The sequence below is a fragment of the Fusarium keratoplasticum genome, chromosome 9 (genome assembly GCF_025433545.1).
Source record: "Fusarium keratoplasticum isolate Fu6.1 chromosome 9, whole genome shotgun sequence".
Classification (NCBI taxonomy): domain Eukaryota; kingdom Fungi; phylum Ascomycota; class Sordariomycetes; order Hypocreales; family Nectriaceae; genus Fusarium; species Fusarium keratoplasticum.
Genome location: NC_070537.1, coordinates 1,609,755 through 1,629,536, shown reverse-complemented (window position 1 = coordinate 1,629,536; position 19,782 = coordinate 1,609,755). Strand labels below are relative to the sequence as shown.

Here is a 19,782-nt window from a genome sequence, read left to right as displayed (position 1 = left end):
GATACCACCAACTCAGGGGAGGGGTAAGATGAAGAAGACTGTTGGGCAAAGAAACTCTGGTCGAGATGGAATAGGATAGGAAGGATGAGAGCCGTCCTTGTTTTAATGTCTGTTTTTTTATCCCTCATTCCGTTCTCGGTGGGTCATCTTGAGGGGGATTTGACCTCTCGTGTTTTTGTCTTGAGTGCTCAAGAGGTGCTTCCTCGTGGCCTTGGTAGCTCTGGCTCTTTGTACGATTTTGCTGACAAGATCTGGCTGGGCGTAGGGGGGTATACAGGATCGGTGAACTGACGGTAGACTGCATATTGATTGTTGGCGGGACAAAGGGTGGGCAAAGAGATTGCTACTACAGATGTAACCAGGCAGTCGGTCAAGCGATGAGAGACAAGTTAAAGACCAACTAATATTGGTTCATTTTCTATGTGATTCTATCATACAGTATGTGTTACATGGCTCCTATTACCCATCCCTGGAGCCTCTAAGAATCCGTAGTAGTTTGATGATGTCTCCAGCTGTCTCTGGCGTGAAGCTGGGCTGGTCACTGTTGTGAACCCTCGAATCTCATCAAGACGAATGACAACGAAATGTGGCCGCTAAATCCCACTGAAGTCTCTCGAGTGGTAGCAGCCTGTCTCGGTGTTAAATATCCTCCTGTCTCGTCAAAATCTCCCGTTATTCTCCTCACTCAGGAGGAACCCCCTTTCCCGCGTAGAGGTCATCTGTCGTTAGTAACCTCTCATTCTTGCATCTCATCATCCTCATCATAATAGTCCTCATAGTCCTCTTCGTCATCCTCGTCATCCTCATCGTAACCGTCCTCATCTTCACCTTCTTCACCTTCTTCGTTACCTTCTTCTTCACCATCCTCCTCCATTTCGTCATCGCCATCCTCTTCATCTTCAGACGGCGCTCCTCTGAGAGGAGAGCGAGGCGCCACCCAGTCGACCCGGCTCCGCATAAAGGGATCTCCCATGTCGTAGCGGTCTTGGTCGAAGGGGGTGACCATGTTGGCCTTGGAGAACTTGAGCCACGCGGTGGCCTTGGCGACTTCGTCATCATTCACCTCGACCTGCGTCGTCATGAGGAAGTCGGTGCAGAGATCACGCCAGGCTTCTTTGTCGTCGAGGGCGGGGACCTGCGAGGGTTGGTCCTTGGGAAGGGCCTGCATGCGGTAGCCGCGGTTGATCTCGACGTTGGGATCGTACTCTTGATCGGACTCGTCTTCGCTCTCAGAGTCCCATTTACTTGCGTGACGGTCGTTCTTCTCATCTGGATCGTATTGCGCAGACCAGGCCATGGCGCGCAGGCGCTCGTCCTCTTCATCTTCCTCGATCTCTTGTCGCTGCTCAGGGGTCAACTCTGTCCATCGCTTCTTTAGGGCGTGCCTCTTCTGCCACCAGCACGTGGTGTCGACGTCTTCGAGGACCTCTTCCTCGTCAGAGATGTACATCTCCTCCTCGGTGGGGACAAGGTTCTCTCCGGTCTTGAAGTCGATGTAGCCCCAAACGAGCATGTGGTTTAAGTGCTTGTCAAGATCAAGCGAACGGTTGATGGATTCAGTAACGACCAACTCATCTGGGCGAAGCAGATGGCGAGTACCTGCTCCCCAACCCTCGCAGTGACCCACGCCAAGCTCGCGGAAGGGGACTCCATGAAAGTTGGTCATGAAGCGGCGGTTAGGATTGAACCACGCCGGGGGAGGGAGGTTCATATCGTAGCGGGCCTTGAGCTCTACGATCTCGGACATGGTTCTGAACTTCTTGCGAGTGAGGCACTGCCACAGGGGGTACAGGCCGCGCTGGCCCATCATAAGATGGAGCATCTCGTGGGAGTGGGGTCTGAAGAAGGGGTGGTTGAAGGCCATGGTAAGCTTGACGAAGAAGAACTGAGCGTTGTAGAGATGCTGATCGGTCCACAGATTGGTGTCGGCCATCAGCTGGGATCTCTGAGCACAGGTGGCGATCTCAAGGAGGTGCCAGATGCGCAGCAGAGTGGTGTGCATCGTGTCGGGGACGCGAAGGCCCATGCGAGCCATGACAGCGAGGATCTGACGGCAGTATCGGTCACGGCCGAGTATCATCTGGAGATACTTCATGCCAGGGATGAGACGGACACCTCCCGGAGTCTTGTCGGTGCCGGAGCTGGAGCGCTTGGCCGGGTCTGGGACGAGGAACTTTGCGACGCTTCGCCAGGGGAACAGCCTACCGGCCTCGGGGGCTCTGCTTCTGATCCACTCGCGGATGGATGAGAGCATGTGGCCATCCAAGGCCTCACGGAAGCCGCGGCAGGCAATGTAGAGGTTGAGGATATCCTCACCGCGGAGATGCTTGCCCAGTTCGATGGCGAGCTCGAGGTTCTTGCAGAGAGCCGTGATGAGGTCCATACCGCTTCTCATGGGGGGAACGGCGACGATCTCCTTCTTCTCTTTTTCGTAAGGATCCTTTCCATTGAAGTGCTCCTTGAGGAAGGCTTCGGTGAACTTGTATCTCTGCTTGGTGGCACCGTTGATCTTGCGAGTCTCGACCTCGACGTCGGGTTCCCTGTCGCTCTCGGTGTCCCACGCGTCTTCGTATATGACGGCATCATACATGTGGGGGTCTTCCACATATGGGACGTTTCGCACGACTTGGACTTGCTGCCGTTGCTGTTGCTGCGGCTGTTGCTGCTGCTGTTGGTCGTTTGGCATGTTCTCAACTTGCGTGCCCGCATCTCGCGTGCCTGCATCTTGCATTTCCTCATCTTGCATATCTTCATCTTCACTCTCCTCAGCGTCTCCCTGGCCTTGATCGTCTTGAACGGCCTCATCACCGTCTTCGATATCTGCGTCGTCGAGATTTTCCACGAATTCGGTGCCGTCGATGCCGAGGGCATCGAGTTCGTCCTGAGTCCGACCTTGGCGCTCAGTCACGCCCTGATTAAACTGTCTGACTCCAACCGGTTCTTCACCCGGCTGGCCATATCCCTGAAGAGGAACTTGCTGCTGCTGTTGTTGAGGAGGCTGGAACCAGAGAGGAATAGGGGTTGGTGCAGGAGCGCCGAACTGGAAGGGAGCGTTGGGTATGAAGAAACCAGCTGGGGGCGGAAGCTGAGGCTGACCCTGACCTTGGAACTGGAGGAGAGCCTGCTGTTGGCCAAACATCTGCATTTGGTAAGGGGCTTGTTGTTGGCCAAACTGTTGGCCAGGGTTTTGCTGTTGAGCCTGGAACTGTGACTGAGCAAGACCCTGATGTTGGCCATGATTCTGCTGTTGATTGAAGCCCTGCTGTTGCGCAGCAGCGCCTTGGAGTTGGCCCTGACTCTGGGGCTGGACCTGGCGCTGCATGATCTGACCTTGGGGTTGGAACTGGAAAGGGTTTTGCTGTAGGTTCTGAGACTGGACTTGGCCAAAGCTAGCCTGAGGTTGGCCAAAACCCTGAAGGGTCTGCTGTTGGGTAGCACCTTGGAGTTGACCCAGATTATGGGACTGGGCCTGGCGCTGCTGGAGTTGACGCTGCAGGAGTTGACGCTGAAGTTGCTGTTGACCAAGGTTCTGCTGAGATTGACCATTGGCTTGTTGATGCTGAGCATGGTTTTGCTGTTGCGCAACACCATTGAGCAGACTCTGGTTCTGGGGTTGGGCTTGACGTTGCTGGGCCTGACCCTGAGGTTGGAACTGGAAAGGGTTTTGTTGCAGGCCCTGAGACTGGCTCTGGCTCAGGTTCTGCTGTTGGGCAGCGACTTGGCGTTGACTCTGATTCTGGAGTTGGGCCTGATGCTGCTGGGCGAGACCTTGAAACTGACCATGGTTCTGATGAGGTTGACCATTCGCTTGTTGATTCTGGGTATGGTTCTGCTGCTGGGAGAGTTGAACCTGGTTCTGGGCCTGGGCCTGACGCTGCTGGGTCTGAACCTGAGGTCGGAACTGAAAGGGGTTTTGCTGTTGTCCCTGAGACTGGGCTTGGCCGAGACTAGCCTGAGCTTGAACTTGGTTCTGGGGAGCTTGAGGCTGGAACTGAAAAGGAGCTTGCTGCTGGGCCTGGAATTGGGGTTGACCAAACTGATAAGGTCCCTGTTGTTGCTGTTGCTGCTGCCCAAAGCCCTGCTGCTGCTGTCCTTGGAGTCGGGGCTGCCTGAAAGCCTGAGTCTGGAAAGGGACTTGGGGTTGACCCTGGGTCCGGAACTGGCCATGGTTTTGCAGTTGACCTTGGTGTTGCTGCTGGCCGTGAACAAGATGCTGGCCTTGGGCCAGACCTTGAGCAGGAATCTGAGGTTGAAAAGTAAATTGGGGCTGAGCAACAGTCTGGCCATTTTGAGCTGGCTGCATCTGAGTACGGGCGGCACCCGGGGCAAGAGCTTGGTTTGCGGCTAACGCAGAAGGATTGGTCGGGACTCGATTCCCACGATTAGGCGGGTTGGGAGGCTGGTTAGACGCCATGGTGAGGATGAAAAGTCGAGTGTCTGGGCAAGGTAGGGGAGGGGGCGATGTTTGAGGGGATGATAAGGTCGGCAGCGATCGTGTATCACCGATCGATCAAGCTGTCGCGATGTTGACAAAGCTTGATCGGTCGCGGTGAATGTTTTTGTGCGGCCTGATGTTTTGTTGTTTGGTGTTGAGAAAGGAAGAGAGGGGGAAGAGGGAGGAGGTGAAGTCCAGGTTTGACCTCTGGCCTCGTCGTGGAGCTGCGTTTGTTATTAACAAACGGGGACAATGAGAACAATCCGTAGAACAATATCAAGCGAATGGGGTAAATAGCCCTGAATAGAGAGCTGGTGCACTGCAGAATTGCCCCGTCAACAGAAAACCTCGTGCATGACTTGCCAACTGCCTCGCAGTGCCGGGCAGGTCCATACATTTCCTCGCACTTGCGGAAGAATATCACACATTACGCATCCAAGATTGCACAGGCTGAACACAATTTACATAAACTTGATTGACCATTACTGTAGATAGTCTCTGGGACCAAAACCCCTCCAAGCGCTTCCGCATCTTACTCTAGGATATATCACGCTTCAGCGTCGATGGCAAACCAGACCTCTGTTGCCATCGCTCCCAGAGCTGCTGCGTCTCCTCATCCTATGAAGACCGGAACTTCTCCACGAACCTCCACCTCACCTATCGGTCGAGCTCATCGACAGGCAGGTCGCCGTCGTCTTTACCAACAATTGACTCGGCAACCTTCCAAATCTGCAGCAGATTGTCCTCCGCAGCGCTTGCTACGAGCCACGGCTCGTTAGGGTTCCAGCTAAAGTCGGCAAGATGGTTTGTGTGGCCACCGTGCATGAAAAGCCTGTAGACATTGTTAGCCGTAGTACAACAACCGCCTGTCAGGGGTCAAGCTTACAATTCAGGGGGGCCGTCGTCCTGGTCGTCGGGAAGCTGCTCTTCGCCCACTTGAGAGAGATCCCAGAAGATGATTCTCCTGTCGTAGCTGGCACTTCCCAAGATACCAGCCTCGGTAGGATGCCAAGCCAGAGATGTGACAGCGTCGTTGTGGCCCTCCAGAGTGTGAACCTTCTCCTTGACATTTCGGAGATCCCAGATACCGATCGTCTTGTCCGCCGAGGCGGTAGCGACGAGCACCTCCGAGTTAGGGTTGAATGCCAACGCGTTGACTGCATCCAGATGGCCGTTGCGAGCCACCACAGCGGCCTTGGCGGTCTCGCTGTGTCGGACATCGACGATCTGGAGCGTCTGATCATCCGAAACGGAACCGATAAAGTTCTTGGAGATGGGGTGGTACTGGACGTCATTGACAATCTGGCTGTGATGAGTGTACTTGCGGGCGGGGTTCAGAATTCTGGAGTCGGCCTTGAGGGTGTTGAGGTCCCTTTTCAGCTGTTAGTTGATAGCTCAGGAATAAATGGCAGATAGAAACTGACCAAAGGCACATGGTAGTATCCTCGCTACCTGAGGCAAGGCGGCCCGCCTCATGGGGGTTCCAGTTGAGACCGAAACCCTCGGCCTTGTGGCCAACAAGCTCGATTTGAGCATTGATCTTGCCAAGAGAGGCAGGTTGGAGAGGGTGTTTCGTTCGGTCAAAGATCAGAATCTTGCCATCAACGCAGAGAGTAGCAATGATGTCGGGGTTCTGGGGTTGGAAGCGAGCCTTGTTCACCTCTCCAGGATGCTCGATCTTCTGGACAATGTCACACTTGATGGCGGCAACATTGCCCGACTTTCCGTAGCCACCAATCTCGCCACGCTCATCGTCATAGTCGCTGGGGTTAGGTGTCACAGCCTTGGGGATCTGGACATCAGCAATCTGGACGAAGTTGGGGCTCTCATCCGAAGTGTGAGTGCCGAGCAGAAGGCGGTGCATTCGGTAGTTCTTGCCCTCGGGTTCCTTGACGTCGGGAAACCACTGAACTGTCAGGGTTGGCCAAGTGAGGGCAGTTCTATCGTGATGGTCAGATTATACGGTGATATAATGATGAATAGAGTAATGCGACTTACCCAAGAATCATGTCATAGAGAAAAGGGCTGTTCTTCTTCCATGTTTTGTACTCTGCGACCTGGGTCAGTACCTGGTCAATGTGGCTGGCTGTTCACTAGCATGCATACCTTCGTTAATCAGGCGCTCTCCCTGATCATCTTCCTCCTCGTGTGTCATCTCGACTATTTGTTTGGTGAGCGCGCCATCTTTTTTCGATTGAAACCCATCCAAGGTGGACATGGTGGATGCAAGGCTGTCCGCAACTTACTGTCCACATCGCGCTCCGTCGATTGAGCGGGCGCCATGACGGGCTTTCTTTTCTCGAGGTGATAAAAGAAATGTTCGTAGATGAGGTAGATGAAAATAGTAAGATGCTTGCTTCACGGTCTTCTAGAAAGTCACGAAAACAAGCGTTGGTGGAGAGATGCAAGTAGCTGGAGATGGAGAGTGAGGCCGTCGCACAAAGAAGGCTGAAAAGAATGGAGCGGTGGTGGTTAAACGCGTATGTAGTCGCGTAAAGTGACAGAGGAAGGCGGCCAGTGAAAGCGAGCACTAGCCACACTGACTGGAATGGGATGTGGCTCGGTTTTTTTTTGCGACTTTAGCGCGTGTTCCAGGCGCTGATCTCAGTTACAGGCGGGCAATGGGGCAGTGTACTTGTGCGCTACCAATGAGCAGGCCCCTTGTTGCCCAGCTGGCATGTACCTCCAAGGTGCATCACAGCTTGTCGGCCTCCGGATTGACTCACGCCGGCAAGAGCCCCTCCATCAGCGACGAGGCAAACCGCCGCCTTGTGTGGGATGGATGGAAGCCCCACCTTTGCTACGGTAGCAAAGCCCCAGCCCGACTGAGTTCCATGACTGTTGGACTACATCGTCACGACAACACGCATCGTCGCGACCTTAAACTTTCTCCCTTTAAACCTCACCTCCCGACTCGCCGCAATCACCGACCCTCTTGGTTCCGCCATATCTTTCATTTCCCTTCGGGCGTTGTAGAGGAAGTTTTCTTCGGTTCTCTCTGCGCTTGATTCCGGATCTCTTGGTTCTTTCTTGTTCCATCTTGTCAGGCGTCGTTTCGGATCACCACTTTTGTCTTCCATCTTCGCTTGCGACAGGATTTTCACCGTTTTGCGCTCAACTTGTACGAGCGACTTGGAGTCCGACTCCAATTTCATATCACTTTTCCGCCTTGCTGAACTTTGTCGTGGGCTGAGAATCGCCCACTAACCCGTCGCAATGGGGTATGTCCCTCTTCTGGCTCTGCCATTCCTCCATAGCTACAATGGCTAACTCGAATTCTTCCTGGTCGCAGTGTCCCCAAGTTCTTCAGATGGCTCTCCGAGCGCTATCCCGCAATCTCTCAACTCATCGCAGAGAACCGAATACCCGAGTTCGACTGCCTCTACGTTCGAGATCCTGATACACCCTCGTCGCGATGTATGCTAACCGCGGTTTAGCTGGACATGAATGGTATCATTCATAACTGTACCCACAAGGATGCAGGTGAAGACGTATCCTTTCGCCTCAGCGAGGAGGAAATGTTCATCCGCATATTCAACTACATTGAACATCTGTTTGGCAAGATCAAACCCAAGCAACTCTTCTTCATGGCTATCGACGGTGTCGCACCGCGAGCCAAGATGAACCAGCAGCGTGCTCGGCGTTTCCGAACCGCTCTCGATGCCGAAAAGGCCCGTGAAAAGGCCATTCGCGAAGGCATCGAGTTGCCCAAGGAGGAGCCCTTTGACAGCAACTGCATCACCCCTGGTATGGCTACTCTCACAGGAATGATTCCACGTTCTAACAGACCATAGGCACTGAATTCATGGCCAAGCTATCACAGCAGCTGCGATACTTTGTCAACAAGAAGGTATCTGAGGATACTGATTGGCAGGGTTGTGAGATTGTGCTTTCCGGCCACGAGGTCCCTGGTGAAGGAGAGCACAAGATCATGGAGTACATCCGAAATGCCAAGGCCCAGCCCAACTACAACCCCAACGTGCGACATTGCCTTTACGGTCTCGATGCTGATCTGATCATGCTGGGTCTCCTCAGCCACGATCCCCATTTCTGCCTTCTTCGAGAGGAGGTGACATTTGGACGTGATTCAAAGAACAAGTCCAAGGAGCTTGAGCATCAGAACTTCTACTTGCTCCATCTTTGCATCGTTCGAGAGTATCTAGAGATGGAGTTTCAAGAACTTCAAGAAGAAGGCGCTCTCAGTTTCCCATTCGACCTCGAAAGAGTCATTGACGACTTCATTCTTATGGCCTTTTTTGTCGGCAACGATTTCTTGCCTAACCTGCCCGGGCTACACATCAACGAGGGAGCATTGGCAAACATGTTCAGGATCTACAAGACCATCCTACCCAAGGGTGACGGATACATCAACGAGAATGGAGTCATCAATTTGGAGCGTCTACAGCTCCTGCTTGGCGAGCTGTCGAAAACAGAGATCGACAACTTCGAGAACGATGTTTCGGATGAAAAGTGGTTTGCCGCGAAACAGATAGAAAAGGACATTGGAAACAAGGGTGCTTCTGGGCGCAAACCCCCCAAGGGAGGACAGATTGTCATCACCTCCGCGCAACGGGATCTTTGGAAGCAAAAGATCCGGCCCTACATCTCTAAGCGCTCTGATGAGCCTCTGGATCTCGGCACCAGCCTTAAGGCTGCTGACCGTAAGTTCGTCCAGGATTTGGCAGATTCTATGCACCTCCAATGGTCAACCAAGGAGGACGACGAGGGCCACCGTCATCTCATCGTGTCCTTCCCTCCCAAGATTGACGATGACGACGAAGAGGAGGAGGAGGAAGGCAACCTGGCTGCCTACCGAGTAATGAAGACGTACGACAAGGCCCTGGTGGTCGACATGACCCCTGAGGATGCTGAAAAGCATTACGAGAAACTCTACCAAGACAAGTACCAAGGCTGGAAGACCAAGTATTACCTTCAGAAGTTTGAAGAGTGGGCTCCTGAAAAATACGACAAGGAGCTTATCGCGCTGTGCGAGAACTATGTGCAAGGCCTGCAATGGGTCTTGTACTACTACTACCGTGGAATTGCCTCGTGGCCCTGGTTCTACGGATATCACTATGCGCCTCTCATCTCAGGTAAGCACAGAGGATGAGCTGCCTCTTTTAGTCTTCAACTAACACGATACAGATGTTGCCAAGGGTGTTGGCGCCGACTTCAATTTCCAGAAGGGTCAACCGTTTAAGCCGTACGAACAGCTCATGGGTGTCTTGCCAGACCGAAGCAAGAAGATTGTGCCAAAGGTCTACCATGACCTCATGACTAACCCCGACTCTCCCATCATCGACTTTTATCCTCGCGACTTTGAGCTGGACATGAACGGCAAGAGGATGGACTGGGAAGCTGTTGTCAAGATCCCCTTCATTGATGAGAAGCGCCTATTGTCAGCTATGGCGACGAAGAATGATAACCTGGAGCCGGACGAAAAGGCTCGAAACGGTTTTGGTGTCCCCCTCAAGTTCACTTACTCACCTGACGTGGACTTTGTCTACCCGTCGCCTCTCCCTGGCGTTTTCCCCGAGGTTCAAAACTGCCGGTGTATCGAAAACATCTTCGATCTTCCCGACATGGAGGGCCTTGATTACCTTGCCGGACTGACAACTGGCGCTTTGCTGAACGTTGATGCTCTTGCTGGCTTCCCCTCGCTGCATACTCTTCCCTACACTGCCCAGCTTCTCGGAGGATTTGGTGTCAACGTTTTCCAACAGGACAGCAAGAATCCAAGTGTCATTGTTACCTTAACTGATACGGAGAACCGCACCAAGACAGAAACCTGGAAGGCAAAGCTGGGCCAGCGTTGTTTCGTGGGCTATCCATTCCTCCAGGAAGCCAAGGTCATGAAGGTCCAAGACGAGCTCTTTAGCTATGAACTGGCCGACAATGGCAAAGACATTGTGACTAAGGATCACAACAACAGGGAAGCCGCCGACTGGGCCAGGGAGTCTGACTTTCTTGAGAACATGCACTCAAAGCGGTTCGGTATCATTATTGGACAAGTTGAATGCCTCATCTATGTCCACATGCTGAAGGGTCTCATCAGAACCGAGGAGGGCGCATTGATCAAGGAGTATGCTGAGAACCCAAGTCTCAGGAGCACCTACGCTGCGCAGACCATTGTTGACGAGGTTGTCAACGAGGACGAGCGCTTCCTCGAGAAGGCAGCATTGCCTATCGAGGAAGAGTTCCCACAGGGCACCCGGGCGTTCTTCCTTGGCGAATATGCCTACGGCCGCCCTCTTGAGGTCACTGCGCATACCAACAACAAAGCAGAGATTGTGGTTTCGATGCTCAAGAATAAGGAGCCCGAGTTCGCAAAGCAGATCATCCACCAGGCGGAGCGCAACAACCCTTACACTCCTTCGTTCGCTGTCGCAAAGCAACTGGGTGTTCATCCTCTTGTGCTGAGCAAGATAACTTCGTCCTACCAGGTCATCAACTCTGGTGGGTTCAAGTTGAACCTTGGTCTGAACTTGAAATTTGAGGGCCGAAAGCAAAAGGTACTTGGGTACTCGAGAAAGTCCCATACCGGTTGGGAATTCAGCGGCCTGGCGATCCAGCTTATTGCCAACTACATGGTTACCTTCCCTGACTTCTTCGCGGCCATCCAGAGGGAGCCCCAAAAGAGCGACGTTTACGAGACAGACTTGTGGCAGGACCCCGCCGTTGCGTCTCAGAAGGTCAAGGAAATCGCTGCTTGGTTGAAGACGCAAAAGACGAACCAGTTTGAGCGTGTTCCTCTGGAAGCCGAACAACTTGACTCGGTGGTCGTCCAGGCTCTGGCCACCGTTGGAGAGCAGATCCATGTCGCTTCCCAGGAGATTGACATCAAGAAGCTGCGTGGCGTTCCTCGCTCGGCCCTCCTTAAGCCGTCCGACGCAGAGATGGTGCTTGGCAGCCAGAACTTTGCCCTGGGAGACCGAGTCACGTATGTTTCTGCCGCTGGAAAGGTGCCTATTGCCACCCGTGGAACGGTTGTCGGCATCAGCAGGACGGCCACGGCTCTTCTACTGGATGTCGTCTGGGACACGGCTTTCATGAGCGGAACTACGCTCAACGAGAGAGCTCCCATGTTCCGTGGCCAGACTGTTGCCGCTTCTGCTGTGCTGAACACGACGGACAAGCAGGTCGTCTCAACCACCAGCAGATCACAACAGCGACGGCCCGTTGCCACGGCCCCGGCGGGCGGGTACCAGAATGTTGGCCACCCTCAGTACAGAGACGCCCCTGCTCCAGCGCCCCTGCGTGGTGGATGGCGAGGAGCCTTGAACGGTACGCCCTCGCGTGGCCGAGGCAACGGGGCTCGTGGAGGTGGCCCTAACCTCGTCCACAGCACTCTGGTTTACCGCAACGGTCCTCCCGATGGCGCACACCAGGGCCAGGACAACAACGGACATGGCCATCGAGGTCGGGGCAGTGCCCATTCAAACGGGCGAGGTCGTGGACGCGGCAACCTGCATGGCTCACCCGCTCCCGATGCAGGAGAGCAAAAGTACGGCAACGTGCCGCCGCCTGCCAGCCTTGACCAACCACGAGGAAGGGGACGTAGTCGTGGACGTGGCGGAAGAGGCCGTGGAGGCCGTGGAAGAGGCAACGGAGGGGCTGCTGGTAACGCAACCCAGGGCTAGATGCCTGGTCTTTGGGTTTATCAGCCTTGACGGACCGTGTACTTGTTTACGTGTTACGATATATGTTGACAGGTCTGGGTTTAAACATGGTGTCATGAGAAATGGTGGATGTGAACCAAGTCGTATAGACAAAATGTAGATATCTGCATGTATCATGAAATCACGAAGATAATTGTCTGGGCCGAAACAGCACCCATAAGCATGAAATTCAACGATGATTACCCACTCCATTAAACGCCATAGCATGCTATAGATCTGGATTTAGGGACTAGCATGGCAGCTGGCCTCCTCTAGGCGCTCTTCTTGGCGTCCTTCTTCTTAGTCTTGAGGGCGGGGAGCTGGAACTTTTCACTAACGCCACCAGCCAACTTCTTCCATAGGCCAATATCCTGGCCTTGGTCCCAAGTGAGGAGGCCAACCCAGGGCTGAACATTGTAGTGCACCTTGAGCTCCACGTTGTCCTTCTCGGCAACCTTGCCGCTGGGGTGGGTGATCTGGTACTTGGGCTTCTGGTTCCTCAGCTTGAGGATGCCACTATAGATTCCTGTCAGACCATGCCACTCGCGAGGGTCACAATTGGTTCAAGACTTACCGGCTGGGGTCAATGGACTTGCCCTCGGCACTGCGCTTAAGCTTCTTCATGGCAACAGGGCCAATGTTCTTCAGGTGGTCGGCGCTCGGGTTGGTGATGATGGAGTCCCAGATGACAGCCTCGTTGGTGGCATTGCCAGGGCCGGGCCACTCGGCGGTGACGTAGACGAAGAGCTGCTTAGTGTTCCATGTGAAGAGGGACGAGAAGTCGGCTTCGAGGGAGAACTTGATGATGGCGTACTCCTCCTTCTTGGAGCTGTAGTAATGCGGACGACCCTTGACACTGTAACAAGATGAAAGTTGTCAGCGATTGCTAGCAAACGGGGAGGAGGTAAACGTACACCTGGACGTTTGTGGGGGCAATGAGGCCTGTGGAAGGGATGCGCGGCGCAAGGAGATCAGAGGCGGCGATGAAGGCTGCGACGACGAATGCGACGGTGGTGAAAAAGCCAAACGAGTTTTGGACGCGAGTGAGGGAGTTATACATGGCGGGCGAATTATCGAACGCTATCGAAGCATTCCCCTGGTATTATAAGAAGAGAAAAAAAGAGGTGGGAATGGTGTTTAAAGACGGACGATGTGTTGTCGCGTCTTGGTGTTGAAGGTCCAAGTAAGTCCATTTACTGGCCACGTTTTTGGAGCCAGTCCCTGAGGCGCTGAAGGTGTGGCGTCTCAGCCTTGTGGTTGATTGGGTCATTGTGGGGTTGTGACGACAGACACAAGCTTCAGACGAGAGAGTTGGGACAATAGAGTGGTGGAAATAAATTGTAGTAAAAATTGAAGGCCATTTTAGAGACTTATCAAGTTCCTCAGAATGTGTAGGAAGCACTTCATCTCATAAATATGTACTGTTCAGCTCATTCCCATCGTTAGGTCCCTGGATTCCAACAGCTCGGTCCCTGCGAGGCTGACAGTTGGCTCAGTCTCCACTGCCGAAGGTTGTGACGCCCCAAAGAGGCACTAAAATTTAGAGGATGGACCCCACTAGCACCCGGTGCTTGATTTCCAGCCTCTACCTGAAGGTTCACTCCATCCATCCATCCATCTCTCTTAGATCTCCTCCCACGTCACCTCACCTGCGTCCTGCACGCCATTCCCTTCCCCTCGATCCCAGCGCTCGACTCTGCATGCGTCCCTAAGCATTTCGTCCCCTTCAGGCACTCGGCTCCTCTGCCTGCTCCCGAGTACTGCTAAAGTCTTCAACGCCGAGCGGCCCAGACCGCCGACACCGACGATCGCCTCCACCCCCAAAACCTGCCCCAGTCGTCAACTTTTTTTCAGGGTGGAAAGCTGGAGGGCCACGCTCCGTCTTCGCCTTTGAGGGACCAGAGGAGGAAAAAGGCTCAATGGGAGTGCGCACTACTCTTGTCTTCTTTCTGCTGCGACCCCGTCTCGTCCTTCGCTTCGCGCCGAGCAGAGCAGAGCTCTAACACACAGCCTGCAGTCCCTTAGCCCGCTATCACTCCGACGCCAACTCTTTCCCGGACTATGGGTAGGCCCTTGGACCGCTCCTGAAATACGATCCTCGCGCTGACACTCTCTGGAGCGCTCCGGGTGATCGCGCAAACATGAATTCACGATTGGTCGGTCCGCCTTGCTGTCTGTGCAGCTTGATACATGACGATGCTGATACAGAGAGCAGAGGGCGCTCAATGGCCAGCAGGGGCCGGTGAGCACCATGAGCTGTAATGGCCCGACGACCAGAAAGAATTCGCGAATAGCACCGCCACCGGACGATCGATCTTCGAAGCGCCAGAAGCGTGCAGACGACCGGGCATCGACCGGCCTCACATCAAACTACTTTGCGACACAAAAACGACCCATTGAAGATGTCGAAGACGATTCGCCCGGCACATCAACACCTCAGATTCACGACTTGACGAGAGATGGCTCCCAGCCAGACACGATAGACGTCTTGAGCGTCGCGAGCACCAGCAAAAACACATCCACTGCGGCCGATATCTCAGAGTACCGCCATGTACAATCACGAAATTCTATGAAGAAGCCCCGGCAAAGACGGTCGCGAGCAGGCAGGAGACTGACTCCCAGCCCTACGGATGTCGATGACGCCCACGCTGTCCAGCACCGCAATCTTCCACCTCAACATCGGCATTCCAGCGCCAACATCGACGAGCTGGAAGTTTGGTCACAGGACAATCCGCCTCCTTCCAATATCGTCTCCGATCTTGTTGTTCAGCCGAAAAGACGAGCAGGTGACTATACGCCACCAGTCACCAAGCGCTTCAAGATAACCGATGACTTTGCGGATGAGCTTTCAGAGCCAAACAAACGTAACAACCTACCCGCTGGAAAGAAACCGACCAACTTTTCGTCATTGGTGTCCCAATCTCCAAACCGATCCAGGCAGCGAGGAGATATCCATCGCACGGCTTTCCAACCATTACGGCCTGTGTCACGGGGACGAGAGGCAGTGAAGATGCCGGAGTACCCTGACCTGACCGTAATTGGGGCTGCTAGTGGACGATACCGTTTCTATGCAGAGAAGCCCGACCAGCAAGTGAAGCTTCACCTTGGAGACTACTTTGCTAAGGTCGTTGACGAGGGTAAGGGGACGGTAGAACATGCTCCCTGGCTTGAAATCAGGAAAAAATCAGTCAAATCTATCGAACACGCCGCCACAAACAGTTGCTTTATCCACATCACCCGCTCGATGACAGCAGAAAGCCCCGGCACCCTAGTAATGCAGCTTGCAAGCAAGAACGATGCTCTTTGCCTTCATAACTGGTTATACGGGTGCTGCAAACAAGACGAGAGTGATGAGTAAGTTCTATGCGTCACGTCGATCTCAGAGAACAACGACTAACGATATTCAGCGCAACCCTCGGACTCAAGTTCACAACCGTTTTCAAAAAGGCCAAGGACTTCGAGGCACAGGGGCACAAACAATCAAAGATTCGTAGTCCTGCTGCAGCTCGGCTTGCGGCTGTTATGGAACAGACCTCAGGCGAGTACTCAGAGATAAGAGATCCCTTCAAGGGTGAGCCCGTCACTCAAAGGCCCGTTAAACTCAAGGATCAGATGAAGGGCGTCCCTGAGACAGCAAAGGACGCAAAGACGGAAGCACAAGAGTTGGAAGAGGCCCCTGTGGTCACTCGGAGCCAACGACCCGAGACCCGACGGACAAGAAGATCGTCTCCAGTTCCGCTGATCCGTGACAAAACCCCTGATCGTTGGAGTATGCAGAATCCAGGTTGGGACAGGGACTGGCACAGGTCCTTGGTATACCCCCCAACTGGCAAGAATCGGGCTACTGTCGACAGGGACGATATCCCGAGACTGGATGAAGGCGAGTTCCTCAACGACAACCTCATCAGCTTCTACCTCCGCTACCTCCAGATTCAGTTGGAAAAGGAGCGCCCTGAGGTGTTGGACAAGGTCTACATCTTCAACACATTCTTCTTCGAGAAGCTGCGGTCGAATCGTGCCAAGATCAACTACGACGGCGTCAAGGCCTGGACTGCGAGAATCGATCTCCTCTCCTACGACTACATTGTCGTCCCTGTCAACGAGAACGCTCACTGGTATCTTGCCATCATTTACAACGCTCCCCGACTACTACCTCAACCGGAAAAGAAAACCCCATCAAGCGAGCGCGAGGCGATTGTCGTTGAGGATAATGATCCAGCGAGATCCCCAAAGCTCTCGCCCGTCGAGCGAACCCTTGCCACAATCTCTCTCGATGAGGAGGTTTCCAAGCCGAACAACGACCAGGCGACCAACGGCGTCAACGATACTGCCTCGGAAGTCGCGCCAGTTAAGAATGCCGAGGCTCCCAGCAAGACAAGCAAGCGGAAGTCGAGCGGCGGGACCCAAAGGTTCAGCATCGACGAGCCCAGGATCATCACCCTTGATTCTCTCGGTTCCGCGCATTCACCAACTTGCAAGTGCCTCCGGGATTACCTTGTCGAGGAGGCTAAGCACAAGAAGGGCGTCGAGATCACAAACCCCCCAGGTGGCATGACGGCTCGAAACATCCCCGAGCAGGACAACTACTGTGACTGTGGAGTCTTTGTCTTGGGATATATGGAACATTTCCTCCAAGACCCGGATGAAGCTGTCCGCAAGTTGCTCCAGAAAGAACAGACGAACTGGAATATCCAACCTTCACAAATTCGAAAAAAGGTCCGAAACCTCCTCTTCACATTGCAACAGGAGCAGCATGAACGTTTAGAAAAGGAGAAGCAACAGAAGAAGCAGCTCAAGGCGGCAAAGGCAGGCCTTTCGTCTTCTCAGGCGGTGCCATCTTCCCCCCAAGTGCCACCAAAAAGCCCAGGGACACCAAGAGTCAACCAGGGTGTGAAGAGTCCGATGCCAAATGGCGTCAAGACCCCGGTGGCCAACGATACCAAGAAGACGAACGAGACCTCGGCATACTTTCAGGTGATGCCCTCTGGGGAGCCCATACAGCCTGAGACACCAAGCAGAGGCAAGCCACAGCCCATGCAGTCTCTGGAAGATGACGGCGTTACCGACGTTAAGACCTCAAGTTCCAACGAAGTCTTTCATTCAGCGCCTTGTTCACCAATCAACAGTGCATCTAAGATGCCTATTAAGTCTGCCGACGAGGCGAAGTCCCCTCCTGAGCAGAAAGCGGCGGCAAAGAAGTCAACGCCGCCCCCATTTGTACAGACACTGGCCAATTCGCCTTCTCAGCCTCCTGGCACTTCTTCGACGATGAGGAGAAACAGTTCACCCGTGGTTGTTACCGTCTCGAGCGACGGTCCTTCAGCAAAGTCAACCAGCAGGGTTCATGTCATTGACCTAGAACCAACTATCATGGCAAGCATTGAAGTCGACAGGCCCTCTGAAGGGGGGCCACAGTATGATGGAGTTGATCGATCCATTGATCTCACCAGTTAAAGGCAAGCTATGGGATGGGATAGCAACGAGGCGACGACTAAAACGGGTAGAGTCGAACATAGCATTTTTTGGTTCTGAGCATTGGCCGAGACAGGTACGGAGAGTGATTCTTGTCATGGAAGCTAGGATTTGCATTGTGTGGCGTCTCGGGGCGTTTGGAGGCCTTGCATCAGAGCAATAAAGCAGAGGAGCGTTGTTGTTTTTTACATCATGAGAGTGACGAAGGCTTTTTTACGGTAGAGAGGATATCGAGATACAACCAATACCCAGCCAACAAGTTAAAGACAAGACCCAGACTCCGTAATGACAAACAATATCATGACAAGTACAATAGAAATAAAAAGGGGATATGTAGGTTGGGTATGCTTTTGTGACATCTGGTGTGGGTTCAGTCTCCGCCACGTCTATTCAAATAAGTGCTTTCATATGGCATCTATTACGCTTCTCATTCATCTTCCTCCTCGTCCTCGTCTGAGCTCCCGCTTGCGCCGTTGACGGCCGGCCGCTGTATCCTCGGGATCTCAAACACGACGCCTCCGTTCCGTCCGACCTTGACGGGCGGATTCCATCTTCCTAACCGGTGCTCGCGTCCCACGGCCACCACGACGCACAAGCCGTCCTTGCCCCGGTCGCCGCGCTCAAACAAGGAGATGTCGTTGACGACGCCTGTGATGGGGCCCGGCGCTCCGTCCTCCTCCTCTTCCCCGGGCGCCGAGAGGACGCCGCGGAACTCAATCTTGCGCTTGTCCTCGCTCAGCTGCCAGACGCGGATGTGGCCGTCCCAGCTGCCGGTGAGGATAACATCGGAGTAGGGGATGGTCTTTATGGCGGTGATCCAGCGGGGTGTTGGGGGCGGGACGACTTGAGGGTCTGGATCCTGCTCAGCTGACGCCTCCTTAGGATCCAGGGGCTTGTCGATGCCATGCGCAATGGGTTCGATGTACACGGGCTTCTTCTTCTGAACACTCCACAAGGCGAGGGAACCGTTGTCGCTTCCGGTGACAAAGAGGTCGTCGTCGATCATGGCGACACGGTCCATGCTACCCTCGTGGAGGAGTGAGCGCGGGTTGACGGCCGGCCGAGACTTCTTGTCCACAGCACCGCCACGGAAGACGAGCTGTGTCTCTTCAGCTACCTTCCACAGACGAGCCGTTCGGTCGCGCGCGCCCACGCTGACGCAGCGCTCCTGCGCGAGGGCGTCAATGTCGAGAACCTCGTCTTGGTGGCCGAAAAGTGTCTCGACGTAGGCCAGCTCGTCCAAACTCCAGACCTTGACCGTGCGATCCTTGGAGCATGAGTACAGCTGGTTGGTCCCCCTGCGGAATGCCAGACCAGTGACAGCATCGCGGTGGTGGGTAAAGACCTTCAGGGGCTTGAGGGTAGGGGCGTCGTAGATGATGAGCTTGTGGTCTGCGCCGCCGGTGGCCACAAACTTGCCGTCCGACGACGCGGCGATGGCGAGGATGCGGTCCGTGTGGCGCTGGTAGTTCTTGTCCTTGGACTTTGCCGTGGTGCCCTTGAGCCACGTCTCGAGCTTGGGCTGCTTCCTCGGGGGCGCTGGGGGCTTCTTTGGTTTCCGCCTCGTCGTCTGCGGGTACTGGTGCTGCGGAAGGTCCTGGGTCTTCCACTTTTGTACGTATAGGTCCTTGGTGGTGGTGTAGATGTAGGGGGCGCACGCGGCGATCGAGGTGACGGCGTTGGTGTTGCTTCGGAAAAAGGTGCGCGTGGCCTTGTCAATGGCCAGCTCAGAGGCCAATTGGCGATACACTCGTCCCTTTGTCTCGGCCACGTCCTCTTGTAGTCGCTCGGCGATCAGGTCCCGGTCAATGTCTGCCGCATCGAATCCGGCCTCGTCCACGTGCTCCTTGACGTTCTCGAGGTATCGCTCTGCGAGCCGCAACCTCCGCTCGGCGGCAGTCTCTCCCTCGTCGTCCGACTCATCCTGATCCTTGGCGTCGCTGTCGTTCGAAACGCTGTCATAGCTCTCGTCATCCTCGTCTGAATCGCTCCCAGAGATGGACTCGTCGTCGTCTCGCTCGACTCGATTCTTGGTGGGGCCGGGGGCCTTTGAAGGTGCCTTTCCTGAGGATTTTGAGGCAGCGAGCCTCTTCTTTGGTGGCTCCGGGGCTGCTGTGCGCTTGCGCTTCTTCTGGGAGCCTGGAACCGTAAAGAAAGAAGACATGGTGGCGACGCCGTGAGTTTGGCAGCCTGCTCACGACTTCAAACTGACCCTCT

At 54.4% G+C, this 19,782-nt stretch overlaps 6 protein-coding genes across 6 annotated transcripts; 2 read left to right on the top strand and 4 right to left on the bottom strand.

Annotated features, from left to right (window-relative positions):
* Positions 1-736: 736 nt before the first annotated feature.
* On the bottom strand, positions 737-3,145 carry NCS57_01138000 (uncharacterized protein; the record flags this gene model as incomplete). The annotated part of the gene is made up of 1 exon (XM_053061097.1): positions 737-3,145. One exon carries the CDS (start codon positions 3,143-3,145, stop codon positions 737-739), a length of 2,409 nt encoding a protein of 802 aa, XP_052909483.1.
* Positions 3,146-5,092: 1,947 nt separating this feature from the next.
* On the bottom strand, positions 5,093-6,718 carry NCS57_01137900 (Histone acetyltransferase type B subunit 2; the record flags this gene model as incomplete). Its single annotated transcript, XM_053061096.1, has 6 exons — positions 5,093-5,267; positions 5,322-5,807; positions 5,860-6,375; positions 6,434-6,485; positions 6,542-6,595; positions 6,682-6,718. 6 exons carry the CDS (start codon positions 6,716-6,718, stop codon positions 5,093-5,095), a joined length of 1,320 nt encoding a protein of 439 aa, XP_052909482.1.
* A 933-nt stretch (positions 6,719-7,651) lies between these two features.
* On the top strand, positions 7,652-12,075 carry NCS57_01137800 (5'-3' exoribonuclease 1; the record flags this gene model as incomplete). Its single annotated transcript, XM_053061095.1, has 5 exons — positions 7,652-7,656; positions 7,728-7,821; positions 7,873-8,182; positions 8,230-9,528; positions 9,581-12,075. 5 exons carry the CDS (start codon positions 7,652-7,654, stop codon positions 12,073-12,075), a joined length of 4,203 nt encoding a protein of 1,400 aa, XP_052909481.1.
* Positions 12,076-12,365: 290 nt separating this feature from the next.
* NCS57_01137700 (Signal peptidase subunit 3) lies at positions 12,366-13,153 on the bottom strand (the record flags this gene model as incomplete). The annotated part of the gene is made up of 3 exons (XM_053061094.1): positions 12,366-12,609; positions 12,668-12,949; positions 13,008-13,153. The coding sequence occupies 3 exons, from the start codon at positions 13,151-13,153 to the stop codon at positions 12,366-12,368; spliced, it is 672 nt and encodes a 223-aa protein (XP_052909480.1).
* Positions 13,154-14,234: 1,081 nt separating this feature from the next.
* NCS57_01137600 (ULP-PROTEASE domain-containing protein) lies at positions 14,235-17,547 on the top strand (the record flags this gene model as incomplete). Its single annotated transcript, XM_053061093.1, has 3 exons — positions 14,235-14,249; positions 14,309-15,447; positions 15,501-17,547. The coding sequence occupies 3 exons, from the start codon at positions 14,235-14,237 to the stop codon at positions 17,545-17,547; spliced, it is 3,201 nt and encodes a 1,066-aa protein (XP_052909479.1).
* A 445-nt stretch (positions 17,548-17,992) lies between these two features.
* Positions 17,993-19,729, bottom strand: NCS57_01137500 (uncharacterized protein; the record flags this gene model as incomplete). The annotated part of the gene is made up of 1 exon (XM_053061092.1): positions 17,993-19,729. One exon carries the CDS (start codon positions 19,727-19,729, stop codon positions 17,993-17,995), a length of 1,737 nt encoding a protein of 578 aa, XP_052909478.1.
* Positions 19,730-19,782: the final 53 nt, after the last annotated feature.